Source organism: Phaseolus vulgaris, chromosome 11 (genome assembly GCF_000499845.2).
Source record: "Phaseolus vulgaris cultivar G19833 chromosome 11, P. vulgaris v2.0, whole genome shotgun sequence".
Taxonomy (NCBI): domain Eukaryota; kingdom Viridiplantae; phylum Streptophyta; class Magnoliopsida; order Fabales; family Fabaceae; genus Phaseolus; species Phaseolus vulgaris.
This window is the reverse complement of record NC_023749.2, coordinates 6867382-6891734: the sequence shown is the minus strand read 5'-3', so window position 1 is coordinate 6891734 and position 24353 is coordinate 6867382. Positions and strand designations below refer to the sequence as shown.

The 24353-nt window shown below is 30.0% G+C and overlaps 3 protein-coding genes across 3 annotated transcripts; 1 reads left to right on the top strand and 2 right to left on the bottom strand.

Moving 5' to 3' along the window:
* Positions 1-4975: 4975 nt before the first annotated feature.
* Positions 4976-9445, top strand: LOC137818370 (uncharacterized). Its single transcript, XM_068621752.1, has 11 exons — positions 4976-5198; positions 6024-6260; positions 6377-6460; positions 6554-6684; positions 6774-6871; positions 7496-7584; positions 7665-7773; positions 8055-8209; positions 8329-8399; positions 8826-8940; positions 9058-9445. Exons 2-11 carry the CDS (start codon positions 6054-6056, stop codon positions 9220-9222), a joined length of 1224 nt encoding a protein of 407 aa, XP_068477853.1. The 5' UTR covers positions 4976-5198; positions 6024-6053; the 3' UTR covers positions 9223-9445.
* Positions 9446-11457: 2012 nt separating this feature from the next.
* Positions 11458-12186, bottom strand: LOC137832415 (protein transport protein Sec61 subunit beta-like). The gene has a single exon (XM_068640576.1). The coding sequence runs from the start codon at positions 12011-12013 to the stop codon at positions 11693-11695; it is 321 nt and encodes a 106-aa protein (XP_068496677.1). The 5' UTR covers positions 12014-12186; the 3' UTR covers positions 11458-11692.
* A 971-nt stretch (positions 12187-13157) lies between these two features.
* On the bottom strand, positions 13158-19464 carry LOC137828710 (MLO-like protein 6). The gene is made up of 15 exons (XM_068635394.1): positions 19022-19464; positions 18817-18874; positions 18481-18719; positions 17005-17121; positions 16849-16909; positions 16628-16716; positions 16020-16094; positions 15245-15339; positions 14966-15015; positions 14789-14829; positions 14518-14691; positions 14300-14335; positions 13962-14029; positions 13800-13860; positions 13158-13716 (listed from the first exon to the last, which is right to left on the bottom strand). Exons 1-15 carry the CDS (start codon positions 19139-19141, stop codon positions 13300-13302), a joined length of 1701 nt encoding a protein of 566 aa, XP_068491495.1. The 5' UTR covers positions 19142-19464; the 3' UTR covers positions 13158-13299.
* Positions 19465-24353: the final 4889 nt, after the last annotated feature.

Here is a 24353-nt window from a genome sequence, read left to right as displayed (position 1 = left end):
TATATATATATATATATATATATATATATATACGATTATACATATAGGTAGATAATGTGCATTCAAATCTTTGACTTAGGTTAAAACTATGGGCTAAAATATTCCCTTCCCACAGAAATCAATGATCTCTATTCTATTATTAAATTCGTGGTGAATATAAATACTCCTTAATATTTTTCCTGTTCTTTTGAATTGATTGATATTTTAATTTTTAATACACTATTACTTATTCTTATTTTTATGCATTCTTATATAAATTATATAGATATTTTTTATATTTGCAGTAAATAAAATAATACATTTACTAAGAAAGGTATACAAAATTATTTTAACAAAATAACATGTTATTTTTAATTCTTAACTTGTTTTCAAATTAATTATTATTTTTAGCTATATAAAAATGACACATCTAAAAAAGAAAGTAATATTATTTAAGTAAAATTGTTTTAAAATAGTATATATGTGGTTATTATGGAAAAACTTAAACCGAGATGAGATAGTACATGAAGACATTGTTTTACTTAGAATTTATTCTTAATTAAATCTTTTGGATTTTTCTTGTATTAAGAGAATGGCTATGTATCAATATATATTCATTTTTATGTTGCTCTCTTTATTATATAAAACACCCCTTCTTTCCAGTGATCCGGGGAAGTATTGACCACTAGACCAGACAAGTTCTTTGGTCATATTATCATTTTTATTATACTTATACATATTAATATAATTTATACATATTAATATAATTATTATTAATAATAATAATAAAATAAATTATATTTATATTATTAATATTATTAATATTTATTAATATTATTCATATTATTAATATTTATTAATGTTATAATTAATATTATTATTAACATTATATTCATATTATTAATATTTATTAATATTATTATTAATATTATTATTAACATTATTATTAATATTATTATTAACATTATTAATATTTATTAATATTATTAGTATTAATATTCATATTATTAATATTATATTCATATTATCAATATTATATTCATATTATTAATATTAATTTTGATATAAATATACATTTAGATATTTATTGTGTGTATAGTAGTTTTATTTGACTTGAGTAATATTACTTTTATCCGGATATAGATAGATAGAGAGAAAAAGGAAGAAATTATATAATATTAATATAACTTTAATACTATAAATACATATATATTGATTAATATATTTCTTTATTTAATCATTAATTTTTTAAATTCATGGTTAAATTTAAATTTACTTTCATATTATATATATATATATATTAATATAAAATTATTTGATATCTTATTTTCAAATATAGGTTATTATAGGTAGTTGTGAAGTTTTTGTCAGATGGCTATATAGGTGCTTGTATCTTACACTTCTTTTCTGATTTGAGATTCTTGTATAAGGATTGAAATATCCTTAAAATGTTTTATTTAATTTTTTTTATTCTTTGTCGATAAAAAAAATCTTATTTTCAAATATTTACTTACATAGATTAAAATTGATACAATGTATAATTTTTAAAATATTTTAAATTATAAATTATTTAATCACTTTGTCATTATGATTTATATTATATATTAGTAGAAAGGGTTATTTAGTAACAACCTTTTACATAGATTTATGGAATAATTAATATAGTTTAAACTATAATGATATGCTAACTAGTAATCTGTATTAGAGATTTAATTAATAGTTAATGTAAAAGTCATCATTTTATGTTAAAAGATAATATTGTTTGTTGACAATATTCTTTACTATAACACACAAGTAAAACCAACTACCTATAATGAACTTAATTAAGTCAATATGATTGTAAAATAATAATTAATATGATAGTTGATTTTAATGTAATAGGTAATATGATGACTATGAGTATGACATATATTAAATTTGATTCATACTAATAGATAATATAATAAATTATGTTTAGATTCAAGTAGATTATAGATAAATTAAATGTGATTCATATGTTAATATTGTTAGTATCATTAATATTGTTAGTATTATTAATATTGTTAGTATTATTAATATTGTTAGTATTATTAATATTGTTAATATTGTTAGTATTATTAATATTGTTAATATTATTAATATTGTTAGTATTATTAATATTGTTAGTATTATTAATATTGTTAGTATTATTAATAATAATAAGTATAATAAAAATCATAATAAAACTAAAGATTTTGCTTGGTGTAGTGGTTAAATTTTACTTGGTTGCTGAAGGATTGCTGAAGGAACCTGACTTCGAATACATACGGATTTTGATTCCCGCTCCATGGCGCCAAAAATTACATACGGATATAATCCGTATGTAATACCTGTTTACATACGGAATTTAATCCGTATGTAAAAATCCGTATGTAATGTTGATTTTACATACGGATTTTGATCCGTATGTAATAATTTGTATGTAATTCGCGTTTTTCTTGTAGTGAATACTCAACAAACAACGTCTTCCGGAAGACCCGTATTAGGTAAGTCCTACTAGATACTAACACCTGATCTAAAGATTATCGGCGAATCCAACAAAAAGGATCATGGTAAGTTCAATACAACCTAAGTCGTGCATCTCATATGTCACGATGTGCATGAACTCCCCCATCAGCTTCTCACCACCTGATATCTTAGTCTATGTGACTTAGATCATCAGTGAAACTCGGAGATCTCTGTTACCACATAGGCATCAATACTTAATACACAGCAAACATCAGTCTATACATTATCCTAAATGTATGAATTCAATTCCATACCATTCCGTCATACAATATTATTCAAAAAGTGATCCACAATATTCAAAAGTCTATTTGACATAAAAAAAATAACACTTTAATATTAAATCATCTAAATATAATATTTTCACAAATTTAAATAATATACAAACAAACAACCCAATATATAAATTGAATATTGGGACCACGTCCCTTCCGCATTCAGATCTTCTATCCTAGGGTGCTATTAAAAATTAAATTTAGCTTCCCTTACCTCAATTGCTTGCTTTCCAAGCAGCTTTTAGAATTTTATTCCCCATAGTCTAGATAAACTTCAAGATTTAAGGACCTAATGCAAATTATCCAAGAAGAACAAAAATTCAGTATATAGCAGAATAAGTTGAGAGGGTTAAACTTTTCAACTGACCCCACCAATATTAATGACTAAATCCTAAGGAAAAACAGATAACTAAGGATATTTAGAGTAAAATGAACTTACTCTATTTAAAAATCTGATCGGGTAGAAATGTTCCTTAACTCGCCAGCTACAACGTGGTATGATCAAATTATAAAATAGATGAGGTATGAAGTGAGAAATTAAGAGAGGAGGGAGAGGAGAGAAATTGGTAGAAAGAGAAAGTGACTTGGAAGAAAGAAGAAGAAAGTGAGAAAGAAGAAGAAAGTGATCGTGTGGAGTGGAGAAACGCTTCTGCTTTTTAAAAAAAGGCGTGGTTACATTTCTTAATTCTATAAAAAAAATGTAGGTAAATAGTCAGTTTAGAACAATAATTATTATAATAATTGATATATTTTATTTTTAATATAATAAAAACTTATTTTAATATTAAAACTTTAATTTTGTTTGAAGTTGAAGTAATTGAACATGCGTTCCAATCTATATTATTTCCCACATGTATTTATTAGTAAGAAATTAATATTAATATGTAATTAATTAAAGATAAATTTTTCCCTTTATCTTTTACTTTGGAAATTTAAAATACTTAGTAATTCTTGTTAAGATTAATTATTAACGTTAATTCTTTTCGATAAACACTAACAATGGATGCCATGCCAGACGTGTGTGAGTTTGACTATCTTATCCTTATTCTTGTTTTTAAAGTAAAAAAATTATCCTCATACCCATACTTAATAAGTATGAATTTTTTTTGTCTCATCTTCAATCTCATAAGAAAACATGTATACTCTTACCTACGTTCGTACTTGCCCCCTTACTTTTCCAAATATTAATTAAATAATTTTTTTATAAAAAAAAATTATAGCAAAAAGGAACATGATATTATTGTCAAGTATTCAATGTTAATAAGATACACATAATCTTTTATCATAAAAAAATTATAATTATATAAATATCAAATGAGAGTTTCAAACATAATTGGATAAAGATAAACTAATGATAGAAAATAGTAAAAATGATCAAATGTATGACTTAAAGATAAGTTATGAAATTAAGGACAAAAGAAGTTAATATAAGTTTTATAGGTCATCTAATCAATTAAATGTGTTTTAATAATTTAAAACAAGGACAAGTATGAGGATGTGATGAGTATTTGGACATGTATGGTAATAAGGATGAGACAAATATATACATACCATCTTTGTTCCCATATAAATTTAAAAATTCAGATATTACCAATACCTATATCCGTACTCAGTCGATGTAAGAATTTTCCTCAAAATAACTATTAATGAAGTTAAAATAAAACTAATGAAATTATTATTTTTGTATTAAGACTATTCATTAATTTCTTTTATTACTAAAAAATGACGAAATATGTGTCAATAATTATTGTATTCTACTGGATATTGATCCACTGAATAAACTGGAAAAAGTAGTAGAAATGTCTTAATTCTCACAAATTAAGGTCAATAACAATTTTCTTTTACCTAAAACATAAAGTAGGAATTGATATTCATTTATTAAAATAGAAAAATAAAACTCAATTATTTATAAGACTTATTTATATAAGCCTACATGAGAAAGATGTAAATCATTGCACAATTTTTTTAAGATGTAACACAATTTTAACTTTCAAATTATATTTAAAATTGTATATTAGATTACATTCAAAAAAACAATTTCAAAAGCTTAGAGCAACTTCGGTGAAGGAGAAAGAATAAAAATGAAGCAATATTTCATTGTAATTTAAACAATAAAGGATACAGTGAGAAATTTAAAATTTATGGGGTGTAAGAAGAAATTACCTTACACTTTCTTCAGGCCCAGTGCCCAATACCCAGTCTGACCCAAAAACCAATACCCTACCCAGCATATCCACCATCTTCTTTGATACCTATTATCTGGCCGGAATCATAATACAAATTCTTTTTCTCTTTAACCGTCGTTGCCTCGCCGGAAAAGTAAAGAAAAGTTCTGTCGTCTTCTTGGAATCGCCGCCGCATACACGCTCGACCGCTCCGATTTCGCCGCAAACCAAGGAATTGTGTCGCGGAAGTTAATAAGTAGGCTTCAAAACACTCTATCAATGCAATTGCTTGGCTTGAAATTGAAAATTTGTGTATTAAATTGTAGTATTGTGTGGCTAGAAATTGAAAATTTATGTATTAGATTGTAGTCTTCGGTTTCAGTTTCATTCTTCTTGTTGCTGTTATTTATAGAGATTATTATTATTCTTCTGCTATTCTAGTTCATAAGCATACAAATATGATAAAATAACTTAAATTGTGTGTTACACCTATCAAATACAAAATAATAAACAGTCACAGTTTCAGGTTCGTCCCAAATTTTAGTTATCACAGTTTACTATTGAAGATGTTTGGCTATATTTTTTCTAGAAAGAAGCTAAGGTGTATGAGCATAAATTTCTCCATTAACGCTTACAGAAGAAAAAAATGAGAAGCTGAAATGTGAAGAGGTTATCCACAGTGTAAAACCAACTTATGCACCTTAGTTTTCGAGAAGTTAACTAACTATCTTAACTAACTTCTCCTTCTTCGTATAACTTAACACTAAGGGATAACTTCTTTGATGAATTCAAGTGGGGGATGTTTGATCACACGGAGCTGCCTGCAAGCTTGTCAAAGCTTTTAATTTTTGTGGATGTATTAAATGTAATTAGTGAATAATATTGAATGATTTATGTGAACAATTTTTAAAATAGTTTTTTTTGAGTGTTACTTGTCTGGTGTCTAAGTTCATCTTCATGATTCAAAGTTAGATTGCTTGATGAAATGATCAGTCTTCAATCAGTTATACAGCTATATATTTATGGTTTAATGATGAAATCCTATGTGCTACTTACACAATCAGTCTTCACTATCTGGCAGACTTGCACTTTCTATTCCATTCCTAAACACATGGATACTGATGCCATTGGAGATATTGTTGACAAGCTCAAGGCTATGCAGAATGACAATGTAGAAGATCAAGATGAATATGATGATGTTGATGAGGATGATGAAGAAGAAGAACATGAACCCATCACACTTGGTTTCTTTGACAAGCCAAAGAATAAATGGTCTCTTCAACGTCAATATTTCCCAAGCAAAGCTGGAGGAGTCCCGGTACTTTACCTTTTCATTAAATTCGTTTACACTTTACTTCTATCTTGCTTTATTCGATGTACAACGAAAGTGTATGTTTCTGACGGGTGTATGATCTGTTGTGACGTGGATAACAGGCTTGGCTTGACCCTTTGAATATACCATCAGGGGGATCATTTGTGTGTGACATTTGTGGAGACCCTTTACAATTCTTGCTTCAGGTATGAAGTTAATGCCTCATCATTGTGTGACATATGTATGGTTTGTGCTATACCTGTGGATTGTAACATTGCATTAAACCCTTGAATTTCTAGGTTTATGCACCAACTGAGAAGGAAACGGCATTTCACCGAATGTTGTTTGTTTTTATGTGTCCTTCTATGAAATGCCTCCTCAGGGATCAACATGAGCAATGGAAACACCATCCAGAGAAGCCATCTAGAAGGTCAGGGAACACCCTATGTGAAACAAACTTTTCCATTGTTTTAGTTCCTTTGATTGTTTATATCTAATTATGTTATGTTTTTATTAAAGTGTGAAGGTCTTCCGTTGTCAATTACCATGTGTTAATCCATTTTACTCCCAAGAATGCCCTCAGAATAATGAGAGTCACAAACCTGCTGGCTGTGGAGGTTGGTTTACTCACCATTATAATAGTTTTGCTTCATTTGTTGATAATAATCCCATTCCCATCTTTCATGTATCTGTTGTGACAATTTATGCAAATTAATTTTTGAGTTTTGTGATGTTTAGGCCTTAAGGTATATATAATTGTGCACTAAGGGAAACGTGTCTATATTTTGTCTGAAGATCCTCTGCTTTGGTATGGTGAAGAGAGATTTTTGTTTCTGTTGTTTAGATGCTTATTTACTGGCTTGTGTTTTGTGTATGTTGATTTTTAAATCTTTACACTCATGATTGTCTCATTTTATGTACTGAATACTAGTGTTGAGGAGTCCTGCATGAAGTAAAAAGAAGTTCATGACTATGTTCTGTTTTTGCGCACAGTGGGACCACACTTTTATCAGGAAAAATAACCATGTGATGTCATTCTAACATAATTTTTTAACCTGAACAGGCCACTTGCATAATTGCATTATAATATATATAAGTAATGTATGCCATGCTTTTCGATTAAGGTAAAGTGGATTAACACTTTTGATGAATTAGGTCTTGGACTACATGTAGGTGCATTCTATGAAACAAATTGTCCTGAATCTACCTCAATTTTGATAGAATGTGTGCTTACTTTCCAGCTGTTCTTTGTGATTGGTGTGGCACTTGGAAAGGAGACAAGGTTTGTAGTAGTTGCAAACAAGCACGGTATTGCTCTGAGAAACACCAGGTAATGGAATTAATTTAGTGTATCTGTTTTCTTCCACAAATTTGATTCCCATGACATTGTTTTTTTCTCTTCCAACTCAGGTTATGAGTTGGCGCGCAGGGCATAAAATTGCTTGCCCTCAGATGCAAATTTCTTCGCCTGTTTCTGGATCCAACAAAAGTGAAACCACCTTGTTCGAGTCACAAAAAGGTCAACTGGTTTAAAGTTGTGTACTTTTGTTACAAGATTTATTTGCTTCTCATTGATAGCGAAATTATGTCACTTTTAGATTGAATATAAAAATGCTGACTAATTACAATATTGCTCATACATAAAACCACTTTGAAGAGATATTTAACTTTGTATCTCTTATGAAACTTAGAACCACCATTCCAAAATAAAACATATACGTCACTGTATAAAATTTTATGACATCTACTATTTAGGTTATTGTTAGTTTACACTGGATATCATTTTTCATTATCATTCAGTTGGAAGCAAGAATCTGTGGCCTGAATTTGAGATCATCATTGAAGATGAAAGTGAAGATAATAGAGACACGTCTGAGGAAAATACCTTATCTAATTCCTTGATCTCAAGGACCAGGGCTGACGACACAATGAATTCAATTTTTGATAGCTTTCAGGTATCATTTTTATCATTTTAATAAGATTTGTACTTGTTTATGTGTATTATTTGCTAATTATTGATTACAATGTAACAGACTCAGCTCAAGTTGTCATTAATTATATTGTTTATGAACAGGGTGACGCTGACAAAAAGAGTTGGGCCTCTTTCCAGGAATGCATCGACAATGCCCCTGAACAAGTGCTAAGGTGATTAAGATTCGCCAAATTAGAATGCTTAACTATGGTGAATTTCCTTGTGTAACCTAGGAGGCAGATTATTTACTAAACGGGATGGGAGGAAATACAAATATCTTGCCTTGTGAAATACAAATATGTTCATTGCTACTTGTCTCTGATTAACTTAACATTTTAGACGATCCAGTCTTTTGGAACATGTCATACATCGCCACATTTAACAAAAGTAGTTGAAGTTTTAACTGTTAGCTTAACACTGTTAAGTTATTTATTAAATTACAAGAGTATGGAGACAATTTAGAATTTAAATTATGAATCTATAAAAGTGCATTTTCTTATAATCATATTGTGTTCAAAAAGATTAATTTGCATAATAACCAGATTGATGGCATTGGATTTATGAATACATTGGGTCTAATTACAGTTTCGGTTAAACAGGTATTATAGGAATACTAATGCTAAGCCAATATGGCCTGTTTCAAGTGGTCGACCATCAAATGCTGACATCCCTAGATGTAGTTACTGCAGCGGACCTATGTCTTGTGAATTTCAGGTAGTTACTCTAGATATGAATGTTGTTCTACATGTAATACTTTTGTTTTTTTGCTTGTTCAAGCAAATGTTTGTATATTCTCTTTGGATACTGAGTTGTTAATGTTGGTGGTGCCAGATTTTGCCACAGCTGCTTTATTACTTCGGCGTTGACAATGAAGTGGACTCACTGGATTGGGCTTCAATTGTGGTGTATGCATGTGAAGCCTCTTGCGATGCAAGTTTGCCTTACAAACATGAATTTGCTTGGGTACAAATTTATTCACCTTCCACAGCCTTATAGGGAAATAGGAAAGTGCTTTTTTTTTTAATTATTTTATAAAATTTTGGGTTCAGAAGTATAAGGTGTTTTTTGTGTGGCTTGGTGGAAGTATGGGGAAGGAATTTCTTCATCTACTTCAACCATCAATTTTGAGGATTGACTGTTGATTGTGCAATTTATTTGTATAGGCTTTGTTCGTCCATGCTACAATTAATTAAAAAATTATCATACTATTATTAAATTATTTAATATGATGATGAATTAAAGACTAATAAAGTAAGAAATAATTATTTAATCTCTAGAAAATGTGTATAAATATTTATAGTAATACTTTTTTTATCAACAAAATAGAATTTAATTATTCTTAGAAATCATAATTTCTAATATTCATCTTTATCAATGATCATGATTTTCGGATATAAAAAAACTGTCTGCTACCAAATACTGTATTGATGCCATCAAATATTTAAATATTATATCATTTTAGTTTCCAAAAATTTGAGTTCGATTTCAATTTGGTTCTACTTGTATGAACATCTCATGAAAGACAAGTTAGGAGAGAGATACACGTACAACATAAAACTTAACTTTGTTTATTTATCGACAATGTTACTAACTTAACTTCCATGATGAAATACAATTTTGAAAATTTTCTGCAATCTATGGGTAGGGGTGGTAAAGTGGAGTGGGTCGACCCTTGGTCTGTTGAAAAAATAAAACGGATTGTTTATTTCAACCTGTCTGTCTGCTTAAGTCTATCCTGCATAATCCGTAGTCTGTGCGAGCTAAGTGCAGAGCGAGTTGATTCGCATAATTTTAAAAAAATTTTTTGCCCCTTCATATTTTTTTCATGTAACCTCATATTTCACCGTTCGAAATTTTTAATAACATCTTACTATGCATGTCTCATGAAAATAATATTATGAAACCATTTACCTAATGCATTTAAATAAAAAAAATTTAAATTTTTTATTTTAAATTATTTTTTTTTAAAAATATTTCTTATGCGGTACCGCAGGTCTGCGAACCAACCCTTATATGGGATGGACTAAAAAAATCAGTCCACAATTTGTATGCGGGGTGGACCAACCTAGCCCACTTTTACGAATCAAGTGCGGGACGGGTTTATTGTGAGACAGATAAGCCCGCATTGTCACCCCTATCTATGGGATAGTCAGCACGAGACGGGTTAGTCGCATTACCATTCCTAAAAAATATTCACACGAAAGCATCACATAAACCTATGAGATATCAATTAAAAGAATATCAAATTTAGCCCTAACTATAGGAAACTTATACTTTATACCATCTAATCAATCTCTCTTCAATGACTGAAGATAGCTTCACTAGAATGAATTCTCAACTAACAAGACATTCTTCGGACGGTTTACATTCACTCTCGAAAGAAAAATCTAATGAGGATAATTTGTACGGCAATCTCATTAATTTAATCAAATAAAATCCTTGATATGTTTAAACTAGATCTGCTGTAAACACTTAAAAGAAAAAGAGATCGAAATCAGTTTTTCTTTAAACCAATTTGTAAAAAACATTATATAATTTTGTAATTTTTTTTTAACTTAGACTTAAATTAACTTTAGTTTATAAAATTCTTTATTCAATGTTTATGAAAGTTCTGTCTAAACATTAACGGACAAGTTGTCATTAACAGTTGAAAGAATTGTTTACCTTTACAGCCAGCTGGTCCATCCAATGATAAACGTGACAATCCATAAGATAGTCACTTTCTTCAAAGGTCAATATCATATATTAGAAATATACATCTTAAAAAGAACCTGTAAACTGATAATTTACATGGTTCAAATATAGACTTATACCTTTTTTCCTTATATATACAGACAAAGACAATACTTGCTGCTAATTTATCTAACATATAACAATTTCTAAACACAATTGCGTAACCACATTGATGTATTCAGGTTATTGTAATTATTATGTTGAGCCTTTTTAACCAACCAACTTTCCAAAAGCACATATAAATCCTTATTATGAGCTTAATAACATCAAATATAGTATTTGCAACGTAAAACCATTATAGTTCAATTGTATCTTCTCTCATTCTCAGTAAAAAGTATTCTATAATAAATGTGGAGCATGTAAATCAATAATTAATTGAAATTTTCTACGCAATCAAGCTACAGTGATAACAGAAATGGCTAAAATCGCAACCGTTTTTTGTTTTGGAATTTAAAAAAATAAAGTGTAACAATAGAATGAATTAAAAGAAACGATAAATGAATGAAGTGACTGATTTTAGCGGAAAGGCAAAATGCGCTTTCCTTCAACAACAAGAAGATCCAATCATTTCACGGCTACAGAAACACAGGAAGCCTAATGAAGCCTAGGAAGATTTACAAAATTAAAAAAATAACGCGTAAATTAAAAAACGCAGGTTTACCGAGACGAGAATCGGATTTCGTGATCCAAATCAGGAACCGGTGATCGTCAGATCCATGATTGGGAAATGGAATCATACGCCGACGCCGGATCGATATCGGTAGAGCTTGCCGAACACGTGCAGCGCGGTGACGAAGCCGATGAAGCAGAGGCTCATCACGAGCACCACCGTCGGCGAGATCTTGAGGCCTGGAGCGTCGTCGGTGTAGAACCGCAGCATGTTGCTTCCTCCGCTGCCGGAACCGCTTCCTACCGAAGCGGAGCTGCTACCGGCTCCGAGGCGGCGACGGCGCATCCCGGCGGTGGCGGCAGCGGAGCCGCGCGGAGCCATCACGCCCGGTCGCGTGGTGGCCGCGGACGCTGTTGATTGAGATTGCGATGCGCCTCTCGCCATGTTGAAGAAATGTGAAGGTCACGTGGGAAGAGTGGTATCGGAGAAAGAACAGATCAATGGAGATTTGTGAGCGATCGTTAGAAGCATAGAATTATTACGTTGCCCAAAAAATAACATAAAAAATTAGTATTATTTAAATATCACTGGCTTCATTTATCCACTTGTTAATTAATATATTAATAGTAATAAGATGAGATTTATTTAAGGATCAGAAATAGGATCACCACCTACATAAATTTACAATGAATCTTAATCTCGCACATTCAAGTTATAAATAGACGTAGAAGATATTTCTATAGATATTAATTGAAACTAGTTTTTTTTAGATTCCTTATTTTTGACAAGTGCAAGACCAAAATTACTAGTTATTATCAATTTCTTAAATAGGTACATTCTTACTAGTATTTTTATGTGAATATTATCAACTCTCATTCTTTTATTAAAGAGGTAAAATTTCACAAGATAACTAATAAATTAAATAATTTTATTTTAAAATATTAAAATAGATAAATTGTGAGAACTTTACATCATTTTATTATAAAAAAGTTGTACTAATTTTAATTTTAACTCAATCTCATAAATTCGTTAGGGGATAGACTCAAAATGACTCTGATATCATATTCGAAGTGAACTTTAAACCTAACTCAACTCCATAAAACCGGCTCATGGGTGAGATTTACATCCACTTATATAAAATGAAATATTTTCATTTCTAATCCATGTGGTATCTACAACAAACTTACCCAAAATCGTTTATTATTGCATTAATGGTCAGTTTACATCATGTTAGTATTCCTATTTTATAGCTTCCACTAATTGTAATTTTATTATATATATTATTAGAATAAATCAAAATGATTAAAACGAATTCACCAGTTACCATTACATTAAATTAGTTTTTATAACTTTTCTCTTCTATTATTTATTCAATTAGTTCCTACACATAGAACCGGCTCACTCGAGATTTGCATAAAATGTAGATATATCTACAACTAACAAAGATACCCAAAACCAAAGACACATAAGACAAAATCCTGCATGAACACCTAATACTACCTAGACTGCTTAAAGGAAGGAAACCTGACTAAAAGAAGGAGAGAAAAACAGATTTAGATCCCCACTACCGATCCAGAACAAGACACGGTTTACAATGTGTTATGCACGCATCTTTTATATATAAGAAGATAAAGTTGTATATATATTGGTTTAAGAATTTATGTTATAATCCATTTACAGAGACGCAACACCTTGAATAAATCCAATAAGATGAATATGGTGGTGGGTGACTACGGAGCTGTGGTAGGTCTTTTATCAAAGGAGAATTCCCTGGTGTTTGCAGCAGGAACAATCTCATGGTGGGTTGTGTTAGTGGTGGGGTCATTGGTGTGACCCATTTCCATTTCGTGGTGCGAGTAGGAAGGAGAAGGGGATTCAACGTCCCAGGGCTGGGTGTGGTCGCCGTCGACGTTCGAACGTCGTGGAGAGGTGGGGAAGCTGTCAATTTCAGAACGGTAGTAGCGCAAGAGGTGCACTGGGGACATGTTGTGGCTCGGGGTTGTGGGTCTGCTCGACATCGGTGTCACCGACAACGACAAGGGTCCCACACGGTTCTGTCTTATCTGCTTCTTCGCGGTCTGGTGCCAGTTCCGCAGTGCCTCAGCAACTCTTTCGTTGAATATCGTTGGCTTCATTGTTGAACCCATCTGTTATATATTAGTTGTCGTTAATAATTCTAACCTTTTCTACTCGAGAAGAAGCATAGGGAGGAATAAGATTTTATTGCTACCTGTGTAACTAGGGCATAGAGAGGAAGAGTAACGTAGCTGCACAGGATTTGAATAAGAACCCTGATAAACCCGATTAAACCATCATTAAGTTATAATTAACATTTTAATGCAAGATCAAGATTTGTAGTTTGAGTTAAGATGAATGGTGAGATGATACCAACCCCATTGTGATTCTGATCACTACATCCTCTGTATGTGCGTGGAAACAAGATTTAATCCCAAATTGAAGCTGTGATTGAAATAAATTAATCAATTAAATCAAACAAGTTCCTAATATCAAGGATAAATAAAAATCATGAAATGAAATATAAACCAAGCTAGTTCATTCAGCAAGAGAGAAAAAAATTATATATATTAGGTTTTTTTTAGGGAATATATTGTAAGCTATATATTGATCTCATAACTCAATTTATAATAAGTTTGATAATTTTCTAATGATTATTTAGTTTTGATCGATTAATGGGGTAAATTTTTGTTTGTAAATAATCATTAAACTTACCACAGACCAGGAGAAGAAAGCAAGCTGAAAAGCATTCTGTTTGGATGAAAAGAGAGACAAGAAAAGGTCAACTCATAATAAGAAACAGTCAACTGATCATAATATATAAATGAATTAATATATAATAAAAAGAAGTGAATTAGTTAAGCAGTCATGTTTATTATCTGATATACACGTTATTAATGATTTAATTATTATTAATTGAGAAACACAAGTACCTGAAAGAGCACAAAGTTAATAAGGTAAAGAATAAGACCAGGTTTGTTAAACCAGAACAAATAATCTCCTGGTTGAACCAGTGGCACTCCCTTCAGAATCTCTCCTCTTTGTTGAATTCTTAGACCCATCTCAGTTATGATCACTTGCAACTTGGTTCCAACTAACAGAATGATCTACGTTTTATGCACATTAGAAGGTTAAAATTATGGATATATATCAGCATCCATGATTTGGACCAAAATAATGAAAGTAGGAGTTGCATGTGCTCACAATCAAAGGAATGAATGGCAGCCACAGATAAGAGTACGAGCCTGTCCATGCAGATACAATATTATAGTAAATATAAATGAATAATTATCATAATAATGAGTTCTTAAACCAAAAGAATAAGTCAAATACGTCGGTAGCACGTTAATCAGAAGGTTAAGCACGTAGTTGCTTAATTACCATGAGTGTTCAAGAGGAGAAACAGCACCGCGAACAACCAGAATGGAGGACTGAAATAGTTTAAACACTTAAATCATAATATATAAAGTGTAAATCAAAATATTGTTTAATTTCTAATAACTCAAATTCTTGTACTATATATATATCAAACTTTATAGATCAAATAAAATGGACAACGTTTTATATCTATTAAACCCTTCTTAACTTTTCCATATTAATCTTAAACATCAATAAAAATAAAACAGCAAAAAAGACAAGAGACCTAGTAGTGTACAAAACCTGATTCCAACAACGACTTTGAAATCCTCATCCAGTGATCGTTTTATGTATTTCCGAAAATCAAATTTGGAGTGACTTTGAGGAGCCAAATGTGCCTGACATCAAAGTAAAATTCCAAGTCATTTATTACCAAAAATGTAATCCATAAGCATGCCAAGTTCCAAGGGTAAATAGAGTTTTTCTAGCTTCACTTCAAAATTATTGTACTTAGTGCACACAAATTTTAAACATTTAATTTTTATTTTTATTACTACCTCCTCCCTCTCAATTTATCTGAAGTTAAAGATTTGTACATATACATTAAGAAAAATAATAAATATTTTTTATATAATTTTATTAAAATTATATCCACATAAACTAATATATATTAAAGGAAAAGTAAAGTAATTCTGATAACATATTCATTTATATGATAATTTTTTTGAAAATATAATAATTAATAGTACATTTTAAAATGAGTTTGAATTAAATTAGAAAGATTAAAACTGCTGATAGTCATTTCCTTCATGAGGGAATATAAGAAGAGTTGATAAAATAAAAGAAAAGTGATAGAAAGGAAAGAAGTAACATAAGAGACACCTAATTCAATATTTCATTCAATAATTGGGAGTCATTTAAAAAAAATGTAGAATGATTTGAAATTGTTGAAATGAATTTGAAATATATATTTTCTAGGAAAGCTCAGAAAAGAAAAAGCAAAATAGTAGCGTAATTGATGGTGTTTGGATTAAAGAAAATGGGAAGTGAAACTACCAAGAAGGAGGGATTTGATTACCATGATAAATCCATGTCTTAAGGTCAAGTAATCCACTTTAGGAACTGATCGCACAAATTGCCTAAAGAAACAAACCTGAAAATCATCCAAAGTTCAGTTAAATAATGAATAATGAAGACAAATTAAACCCTAACTATGGTGTAGAGGCAAAGTGGTCCTAACACTTCACATAAAGAAAAGGTCCTATTCAGGTAGTCATGAACAAGGACCACTACAAAGTCTGAATCCGTGTTCTTATGTCAATGAATGCTTCTTTTATCCAATTTTATGGAACTTTTTTTCCAAACCCTTATGAATACTCAGTAAATAGTCTTCTCTATATGCAGAAAGTGTGTGTGTATATGCATGTGAAAATGCAGTGATCTTTCACATTATATAGTTTCTGAGATTCTGTCAATCATTTTGGTATCTGCCTTCATTGAGTTCCATATTTATAAAGTCCTCATTTACTTTAATGCCATCACAAAATGAAGTGAAAATGAAATAAATTGCTGTGTACAAAGTCAGAGAGTTCATAAATAAGTTTAGAAACAAAATTAAAATATATTAATGAGTAGGGCTAAAATTCAGCTTGCATTAAGTTTTAAAAATAAATATATTTGGCTTACAATCCACATGAGAACAGGGTTTTTGGTCCAGAAACTCAAATGCCTTCTTCCAAACGATGTTTCTCTCGCAAATCTAAATCGTTCAGGATCTGTAACATCACACAATGTGAACAATAATTTTGTGTTTTATGTTACACACAATTGATAGAGAGAGTAAATTCTTATGCATGTGTGAATCTATGAATATAGAAAAAAAATTCATGCAGAAAAGAACTATTAACCGTGTGAAAATTGGTACTCTGGTGTCTTGGTTTCCTCTTCCCATCGTTTCCACCTCTTCATCTATATATTGAGATGCAATCTAAACAAGTAAGTCATAATTATATTTTGGCAAAATAAAATTGAAATTATTTTTAAAAAATTGTCTTTAATTTTACCTTTGCTCTTCCCAGAGCCATGGTGAGAATGCAGTAAAGGACATGAAAAACAGTTAGCACAAAGATAAATATATGGAGTTGATGGATTCCCTCCGATGACACAAACGGGACTTTACCCTGAAACATTTTGCATGATCAAAGAAGAACATTACATAAAATAAATATATTATGTATATCAACAGACAAAATATTTATGTGGAGATTTGATATAGTACAAATTTTACCTTATAAATGAATTTTATTTTATATAAGATTGAGTTAACCTAAAGTATTCTTATATATTATATAGCTATTAAACTCTTCTACCATTGCATATGTACTTATATTCTTATATTTTCTTAGTCACTTTCATTTCCTTTTCTTTTTTAATTTCTCTTTCCGTGCAAGTATTGGCATCCATAGAAACTTCAACTTTTCAACTCTTAATAATATTCCAGTCTTTTTCCAAATAAAATAGTCAGTAGATGATGAAAATAAATTAAGACAGCAATTTTTTTTAAAAAAGAAAATGAAAGATTCAGATTTGCATGACGTGTTGTATCATTTTTCTAGTTTTGTATTATTAATACTTGTCACTCAGAAAGGAAAAAAATTCTTTGTTAATTGGACAATATTTGTGGTGGAGATTTTGATTGTATCAGATATTAGCATTTGATCCTTCCTTCCTATACATGAAGACTTTTAACATATTGGCCCCCCAAGACATTATATTTCCTCTGACTTGAGTGACACAACAATAGAAGAAATACACAACCATAATACGTATCACTGTCGTATATTTTAATACAGAAACGACTTCTTCAAAAACAATTAAGAAACCTTGACATAATTGAGTTGACATAACTGTCTTTAATTGTTTTTCTGTCCTATATTACAAGCCTTAGCCATTTTTTTTTATTTTTTAAAAAAGTACATTAAATATTCTTATTGTTACTTTTTTAATTAATTATCTATTATTCCACTTATCTCTAATATAAATTTATTTTACAGAAAACCGAATTAATTATAAGTCTATATTAATAACGTAATATCGTAATAAAAAATTATAAATATAAAAAGCTATAACATATGTATTTATCATTATATCACAGTAAAACGTTTCTATCAGTATAGATTTAATGTCTACACTAACCATTTACTTTTTGTTAAGAAAAAGTCTTTACCTTATTTTATTTTACTGATTTGGAAAGATAGAAAAGTAAATAAAATATCCTCTTCGATCATATGACTCAACAACTGGTATCACTTTCAATCTCTATTATACTGTTTGTCAAAAGAGAACAATTTTCTTAACATGTTACTAAAAGTCATGAATCTCATGTTAAAAAAAGTGTATGACAGAAGTGTATACCAGAAGTAAATCATAACTACTGTGTGCATAGCTATAAAACTAGACTAGAGAAAAATTGTGAAGCAAAATATGGTAGAAATTGCATACAGTGTGAGAACTGAGAAGAATGACAAAATCCTACCAACCTCGCCACACTTGTCACTTCCTCCTCCCGCCAAAACACGGCGTGGATTTACATCGTTTGAACCATGGAACGCCGCTAACAACCTGCGGCTGTTGGTTCCCTGTCCTGATTCTTCACTATGCGTGTCGTCGGCGCTACAAGGGTGCCATGTCGATGCAATTTTTTCTGATATGCATATTCTTGATACCAGACCTTGTCCTACCGTTAAAAGCAACGACAAGAACCCCAATAACATAAGCTCTGCAACAACCCAACAACTGCTTGATTAATTAAAATTAATCACAGTTTTCATTTTTTAAGTAATGATTAAGATTTTCCTATTGTTAATAGTGTAAACCTGATTTGATCTTTTCGAGTGACTCGTACAGCGCTCTTTTGCGCTTCTTCTTCAACCACTGCTTGCATGCACGTATGATTAATGATCAATATATATGTAACCTCACAGATTAACATAGAAATGAGTATGTGAAAGAAAAAACGGTTGAACAAGTTATTTTGTACAACAATGGAGTGTTGGAGTACAAAATGAAAATAGTTTATACCTGTCCTATGAGGTGGATGATGTGTTCGATGATTATAGATATAAAGATCAGAACAAAACAGACAGTGGAGACGGCCCATGTGGGTGTTTCCTCCAAGTTTCTTCCTCCGCCACCTGCCATGGATATTAGTTCTTCTTTGGAATGTTGGGTTTTTTTGTTTCAATGGTTGGTGATGAAAAGGTGAAGGTGGAGGATGAGGAAAAGTTATGCAAAAAAAGAATGAAGAGAAGAGTTTTAAAGAGAAAGGATGGGAGTTATGAAACTGTGTTGAAGTTGTGTTAATGATTGAAGTGTGGTTTTGGGAGAAAAAATATGGTGTGTAAAAGAGAAAGAAGAGAATTTATGCATAAGAGCTTTCTACTTGTCTTTTCATATCAAAACAACAATAACTAAGGGTCTTGCCCTTGACTTTGACGTTTAATTTTTTGTTTAGATTTATGTATATGAGAAAAGAGCAACCCACTAAAAAAAAAACCTACATATAGTCACAGAATGTCTCTAATTTTAAATTACATTTTGTACCATATAGGACCCACATCGGACTCATGCGATTGTCTTATATGACCGAAACCATCTCAGTCTTATATGTAATCGATTACATGTCGAAAATTTAGAACAATTTTTAAATCAAGTATAATATTAACGTCTAATTAAGTAATAATTTTAAATTTAATCAATCATAATAAATTGATTGTATATCTTCATTAACACGGATTAAAGATCTTGTTTATATTAATGGAGATTCATCCGCTTAAAGGAACTGGAAAACTCTATCGATAGATTGTTACTGGAATAAGTAAGGTTACATTCTATAACATTTTTATTTTTCAAATTACCTTAAAATTGACTTGAAACGTTGGATTTTTATTTTTTTTTACAGGTAGACACACATCTTCCTAGGATAAGAGACTTACTTATCATGTCTTGAACAAAACAATTTGACAACATAAGGATAGAAGATTTGATAAGGAAATAGGAAGGTTTAATAACTCTTTACTAGCAAAATGGAAATGGAGAAAATGGACTAAAATAAAAATAAAATAAAAGGTAAATGGAAAGAAGTTTTAATAAAATAAAAATAAAATAAAAGGTAAATGGAAAGAAGTTTTAATATAACAATATTAAACACGGATGAACATAGTAAGATTATACCTCTCAATCAGAAATTTTGGTGGTGACTAGACTAAAAAAAATAGTAGAATATGATAGTAATCGATAAACATATATTTATTCTCACTCAATAGCTTTAATGATGGATTATTAGACTATAATAATAAATAAATTTATTGTTTTAATTTAGATTCATATAATTGGGTTTATTTGGGTCTTAACTATTATTATTGTTAATTTTGTGTTTTTAGAGTAAATTATTCGGAGGAAGCATCTACCTTTGTGGATGGGTCAAATATGCAAAAGACCTCAAGTTGCTTCTTGAACCGAACAAATTATGAGGAGAAGAAAGAGAAAATAAAATATACAATATCTCAGAAACAGAATTGGAAGCAAATCTTTGCAAAATACAAGAATTCTGGAAAGATGGAAACTTTTAACAAAATATAAACTACAATATTTTCCCAAGATCCTTGGAGCAGAAAAGCCCATAAAAGGACACAAACATCAAGGAGAAAAAGGGAGCTTCATAGGATTTTCTTAGTTTCTTTTCTTCTTTGTACTTTTTTTTTGTTTTGCCTCTGCATGGAAGACTAAACCTTTTTGGTTGATTCCTTTGTAATTTTCCATTAAGTTCTTATGCTTTGTTCAATAAAAGTTTCAATTTTTAACTCTCTATAGCAGTTGTTTTTATTGTCTAATCTTCTGGAAAAACTAGTTTTTGTGAGAGGTTGTACTTGAACGCATGATTGAAAGTATTCCTTATCTTAAAGTAACGCATGTTCGATATGGTTTAACTCAGTTGGAGAATTGAGAAAAGATTAATATTTAAGAATGTAAAATAAAAAAAGATTATCAGATAAGTTACAATTATTAATTAATCATATAAGTGAAATCTTCGAATTTAAAATTAGTAGGCATACATTTAAAATAAAATGTTTTATATATTAATTTTAATATATTAAATTAAAGATATTGGTTAACCATCCCAAAATTTAGAAATATTTATATAATTATTTTTAATATATATATATATATATACTAAAAGTATTAATTTTAAATTTTAGAATAAAAATAAATTTGAACTATTGAAAACATATTTAAAATGAAATAATAATAGAAAACTGACTTAATTGTTTTACATTAAATGTGTATGACTTTTAAGTTTAATGAATAGTAACATTTTATGAGAAATTACTCTGTATTAAGATTTAGGCAATATTTGACTTCTCAACTTTTTGGTTTTGCTTCCATGGGTGGAGGAGAAGTGGGGACAAATATATTTTTCAAAAAGCTCTTAAAAATTAAGTAACTTGTTTATTAATAAAAAGAAAAGAAAAATGCCTTAAAAGTCAAAGTGAATAACTTTTAGAGGAAAAAAGTGCTTCTCGCAAGACGCTCACGGAATTGTAGTATTTTATCACATTGCCAACTGTCATTGAACTGTAAAATAGTTTGTTGGAATTTGTGATGAACAACAAATTATGATTAAATATAACGGTTTGTCACAAAAAAATTCTTTATAATTGACTCATTATCCACGAGTTACCAAACAGGAATAAATTATTGTAAAGTAACCTTTTGTAGTTGTAGTTCGTCATATCTCCAATCATTGAAATAATTTTCAATTACTTCAAATTATTTATTTCTTTTGTCCAACAAATTATATCTTGCAATGTGTATCTTGTCACTTCCATTATATTTGAATTAATAAATATGTCAATTATAATATATATTAAAATTAAATATAATTTGTTCTTGAAGTGCTTACTCTGATGCGAGAATAATCAACTTTCCTTCAAATCTTTAACTGTTGTTCTCTAAAATTTTACTAAAACTCGATTTTTCAATATTTAGGTTTACTAGATTTTACTTAACGAGTTCACGATCTAATAAAAAAAAATGATATATTTGTAATGATTTTTCGACGATTAAGTTTGTTTTAGTATTAAATGTGTGATAAATGAAATTCATTTACTTATTCATTACATCTCATAATTATACTACTAGATATTGGACTTTACTAATTTTATTGAACTTTTTATTTATGGTATTTTTATTATACTAGACTAAATCCTTATCCTTGTATATTTATCATTAATTAACCAGTAATTCATATTTGATTTTAACCTTATTACATTAATTTTAAATCATTTTTATCAATACCACAAAAATTGCCTTGATCAACATTTGACTAAGACAAGACAAGACGTTACATTAAGTTAAATAAATTAATAACGAATATATTAACATTAATTTTAATCGTAACAATTAATAATTCATTGTTATTTCTAAATAATAAGTAGGTTTAATTACCTTTTTCGTTCCTATAGCCAATAGTAAAGTGGTTTTTAAAAAATTCAATTTGGTCCCTAAGTTTTTTAAAATGTATTTAAAATGGTCATTTATGTTAAATATCACGCGTTACGTGGTGCTTATGTGGCAGACACGTGTAAGTTACGTGGATTGTGCTTACATTACTTTGGTGAATACTGAATTAGGGTTTAGGTTATTCAAATTGAGAATTTCGAATTTCTGATTTAGGGTTTCTGATACGAGGATTGCTCCCCTGGTTGGATTCTGTGGTGCGTTTCCCTGCTTCGATTCCATTCGGAGGTGTGCTCCCCTCATTCGATTCTGTGGTGCGATCGTGAGTTACAATGGTGAGCTGCGTTCCCATGGTCAATTTGGAGGAGCGATTATGTGGTGCGGTCCAGAAGTGGTGAAGGGGCAGCGATTGCGACATTTTCAAGACCCAACACGAGACTTAAGTTACAGTCCATCAGAGGCCGCTTTTGGTAGCATGAATGCTTTTGGAACTCACTCATTTCTAAACATATGTATTTTTGAAAAACAATTATTATAGGACCAAACTGTGGTAGCTCTTATGGAGTCATTAGTGAAGAAAATCTGTTTGTGTTTTATTTTCTAATGTATTACATATCTTTTGTATTACTTTTACATACTTTACCTTTATATTATTATAACATCACAGTTTTCTTTCATTTATTTAGTCTTTGATGAGATTGACCTCTGCTTGCTCTGAATTTTCTTGCTGTGTTGTCCAAATCAGAGTTCTTAATTGTTCATGATACTAATCTGTTTGATTCTTAATTTCAATTGTATAATACCTTTCAATCTCAAACCTTGGAGAAAAAACTTATATAGCGGTTGCACATTTTTAAATGTTGTTTAAATTTGTCTGAGAATATCACTGCTTATCTTTTCTATAAATATCTTCTAAACAGCCAACGTATTTGATGTACCCTCACATCACTTTTGTGAAATCTTCAATCAGGTTTCATTTACATATAATAAACTTGAGTTTACAATGTAACCTTGGCCCTGGGAATTGCAAATCAATTAACCAACATAGTTTCAATTACGAAGTTTACTTCGCTCACTGCAACCATTGTGGAATTGTCCATTAGACCATTATGATATGCATATCACCTTATTCAGACACAGGATAGCTGAACTTTATTGTCTCATAAAAAAGTAAAAGCTTAAGATGTATACCAGAGGTAGTATTTAACATTAATGTTCAAGCTAAGCAAGTCTAACCCATGTTAGTTTATTCTGATACTGATTTCAAGAATGAATCTGCATCTTAATTTGGTTACACCATTCTTGTTTTCCACAATGCTAACTTATTCAACCCCAAAATTATGCAACACCACAAAACAAGAAAATAGTACATAACTTCTATGTCAACCACTTGCTAAAATTCATTTTTCATTGATACAGATCTAGATACATATTACATACTAGACATAATCAACTCAACACACTAATACATATTACATTAATTCTTTCAATCATAATCCCAACCAAAACATACATTCAGACGTCACTCAAGGGAATTTTAAGAAAATAATCAACATAGCAAGGTTTATTACAACAACAACACACAACTCTACTAACAACATCTTTATCCACTTTCTTGACAACCCTACAAATCTTGTTTCTTTGTCTAACAATAGTTCCGTCTTTGTCATCCCCAATGTCTTCAATGCACTTGCACCATCTAAAAAAATTGCATCCCATGCTTACGCCACTCCTACTCTGTATTAGACAAAACCATAAGCAAAAAATCAATACCAATGCATTTTTTTTTTCATAAGCCATAGTTTAATACATCTCACCTTATACTTTGGACACCTCCAAAATTGCCTCTCACAATTTTTGACCATTGTTGCGGTTCTCAAAACCACAAATTCCC

What these genes read in the sequence shown, in the direction of transcription:
- LOC137832415 (XM_068640576.1), bottom strand. Translation starts at nt 12,013, where the DNA reads ATGGCGAGAGGCGCATCGCAATCTCAATCAACAGCGTCCGCGGCCACC.
- LOC137818370 (XM_068621752.1), top strand. Translation starts at nt 6,054, where the DNA reads ATGGATACTGATGCCATTGGAGATATTGTTGACAAGCTCAAGGCTATG. An exon ending in CCAGAGAAGCCATCTAGAAG is followed by an intron (nt 6,685 to 6,773) that starts GTCAGGGAACAC and finishes TTTTTATTAAAG; the next exon opens with TGTGAAGGTCTTCCGTTGTC. An exon ending in CTTGTTCGAGTCACAAAAAG is followed by an intron (nt 7,774 to 8,054) that starts GTCAACTGGTTT and finishes ATTATCATTCAG; the next exon opens with TTGGAAGCAAGAATCTGTGG.
- LOC137828710 (XM_068635394.1), bottom strand. Translation starts at nt 19,141, where the DNA reads ATGGCAGGTGGCGGAGGAAGAAACTTGGAGGAAACACCCACATGGGCC. An exon ending in TCATCCACCTCATAGGACAG is followed by an intron (nt 18,875 to 19,021) that starts GTATAAACTATT and finishes GCATGCAAGCAG; the next exon opens with TGGTTGAAGAAGAAGCGCAA. An exon ending in CTTTCTTCTCCTGGTCTGTG is followed by an intron (nt 14,030 to 14,299) that starts GTAAGTTTAATG and finishes TTTCAATCACAG; the next exon opens with CTTCAATTTGGGATTAAATC.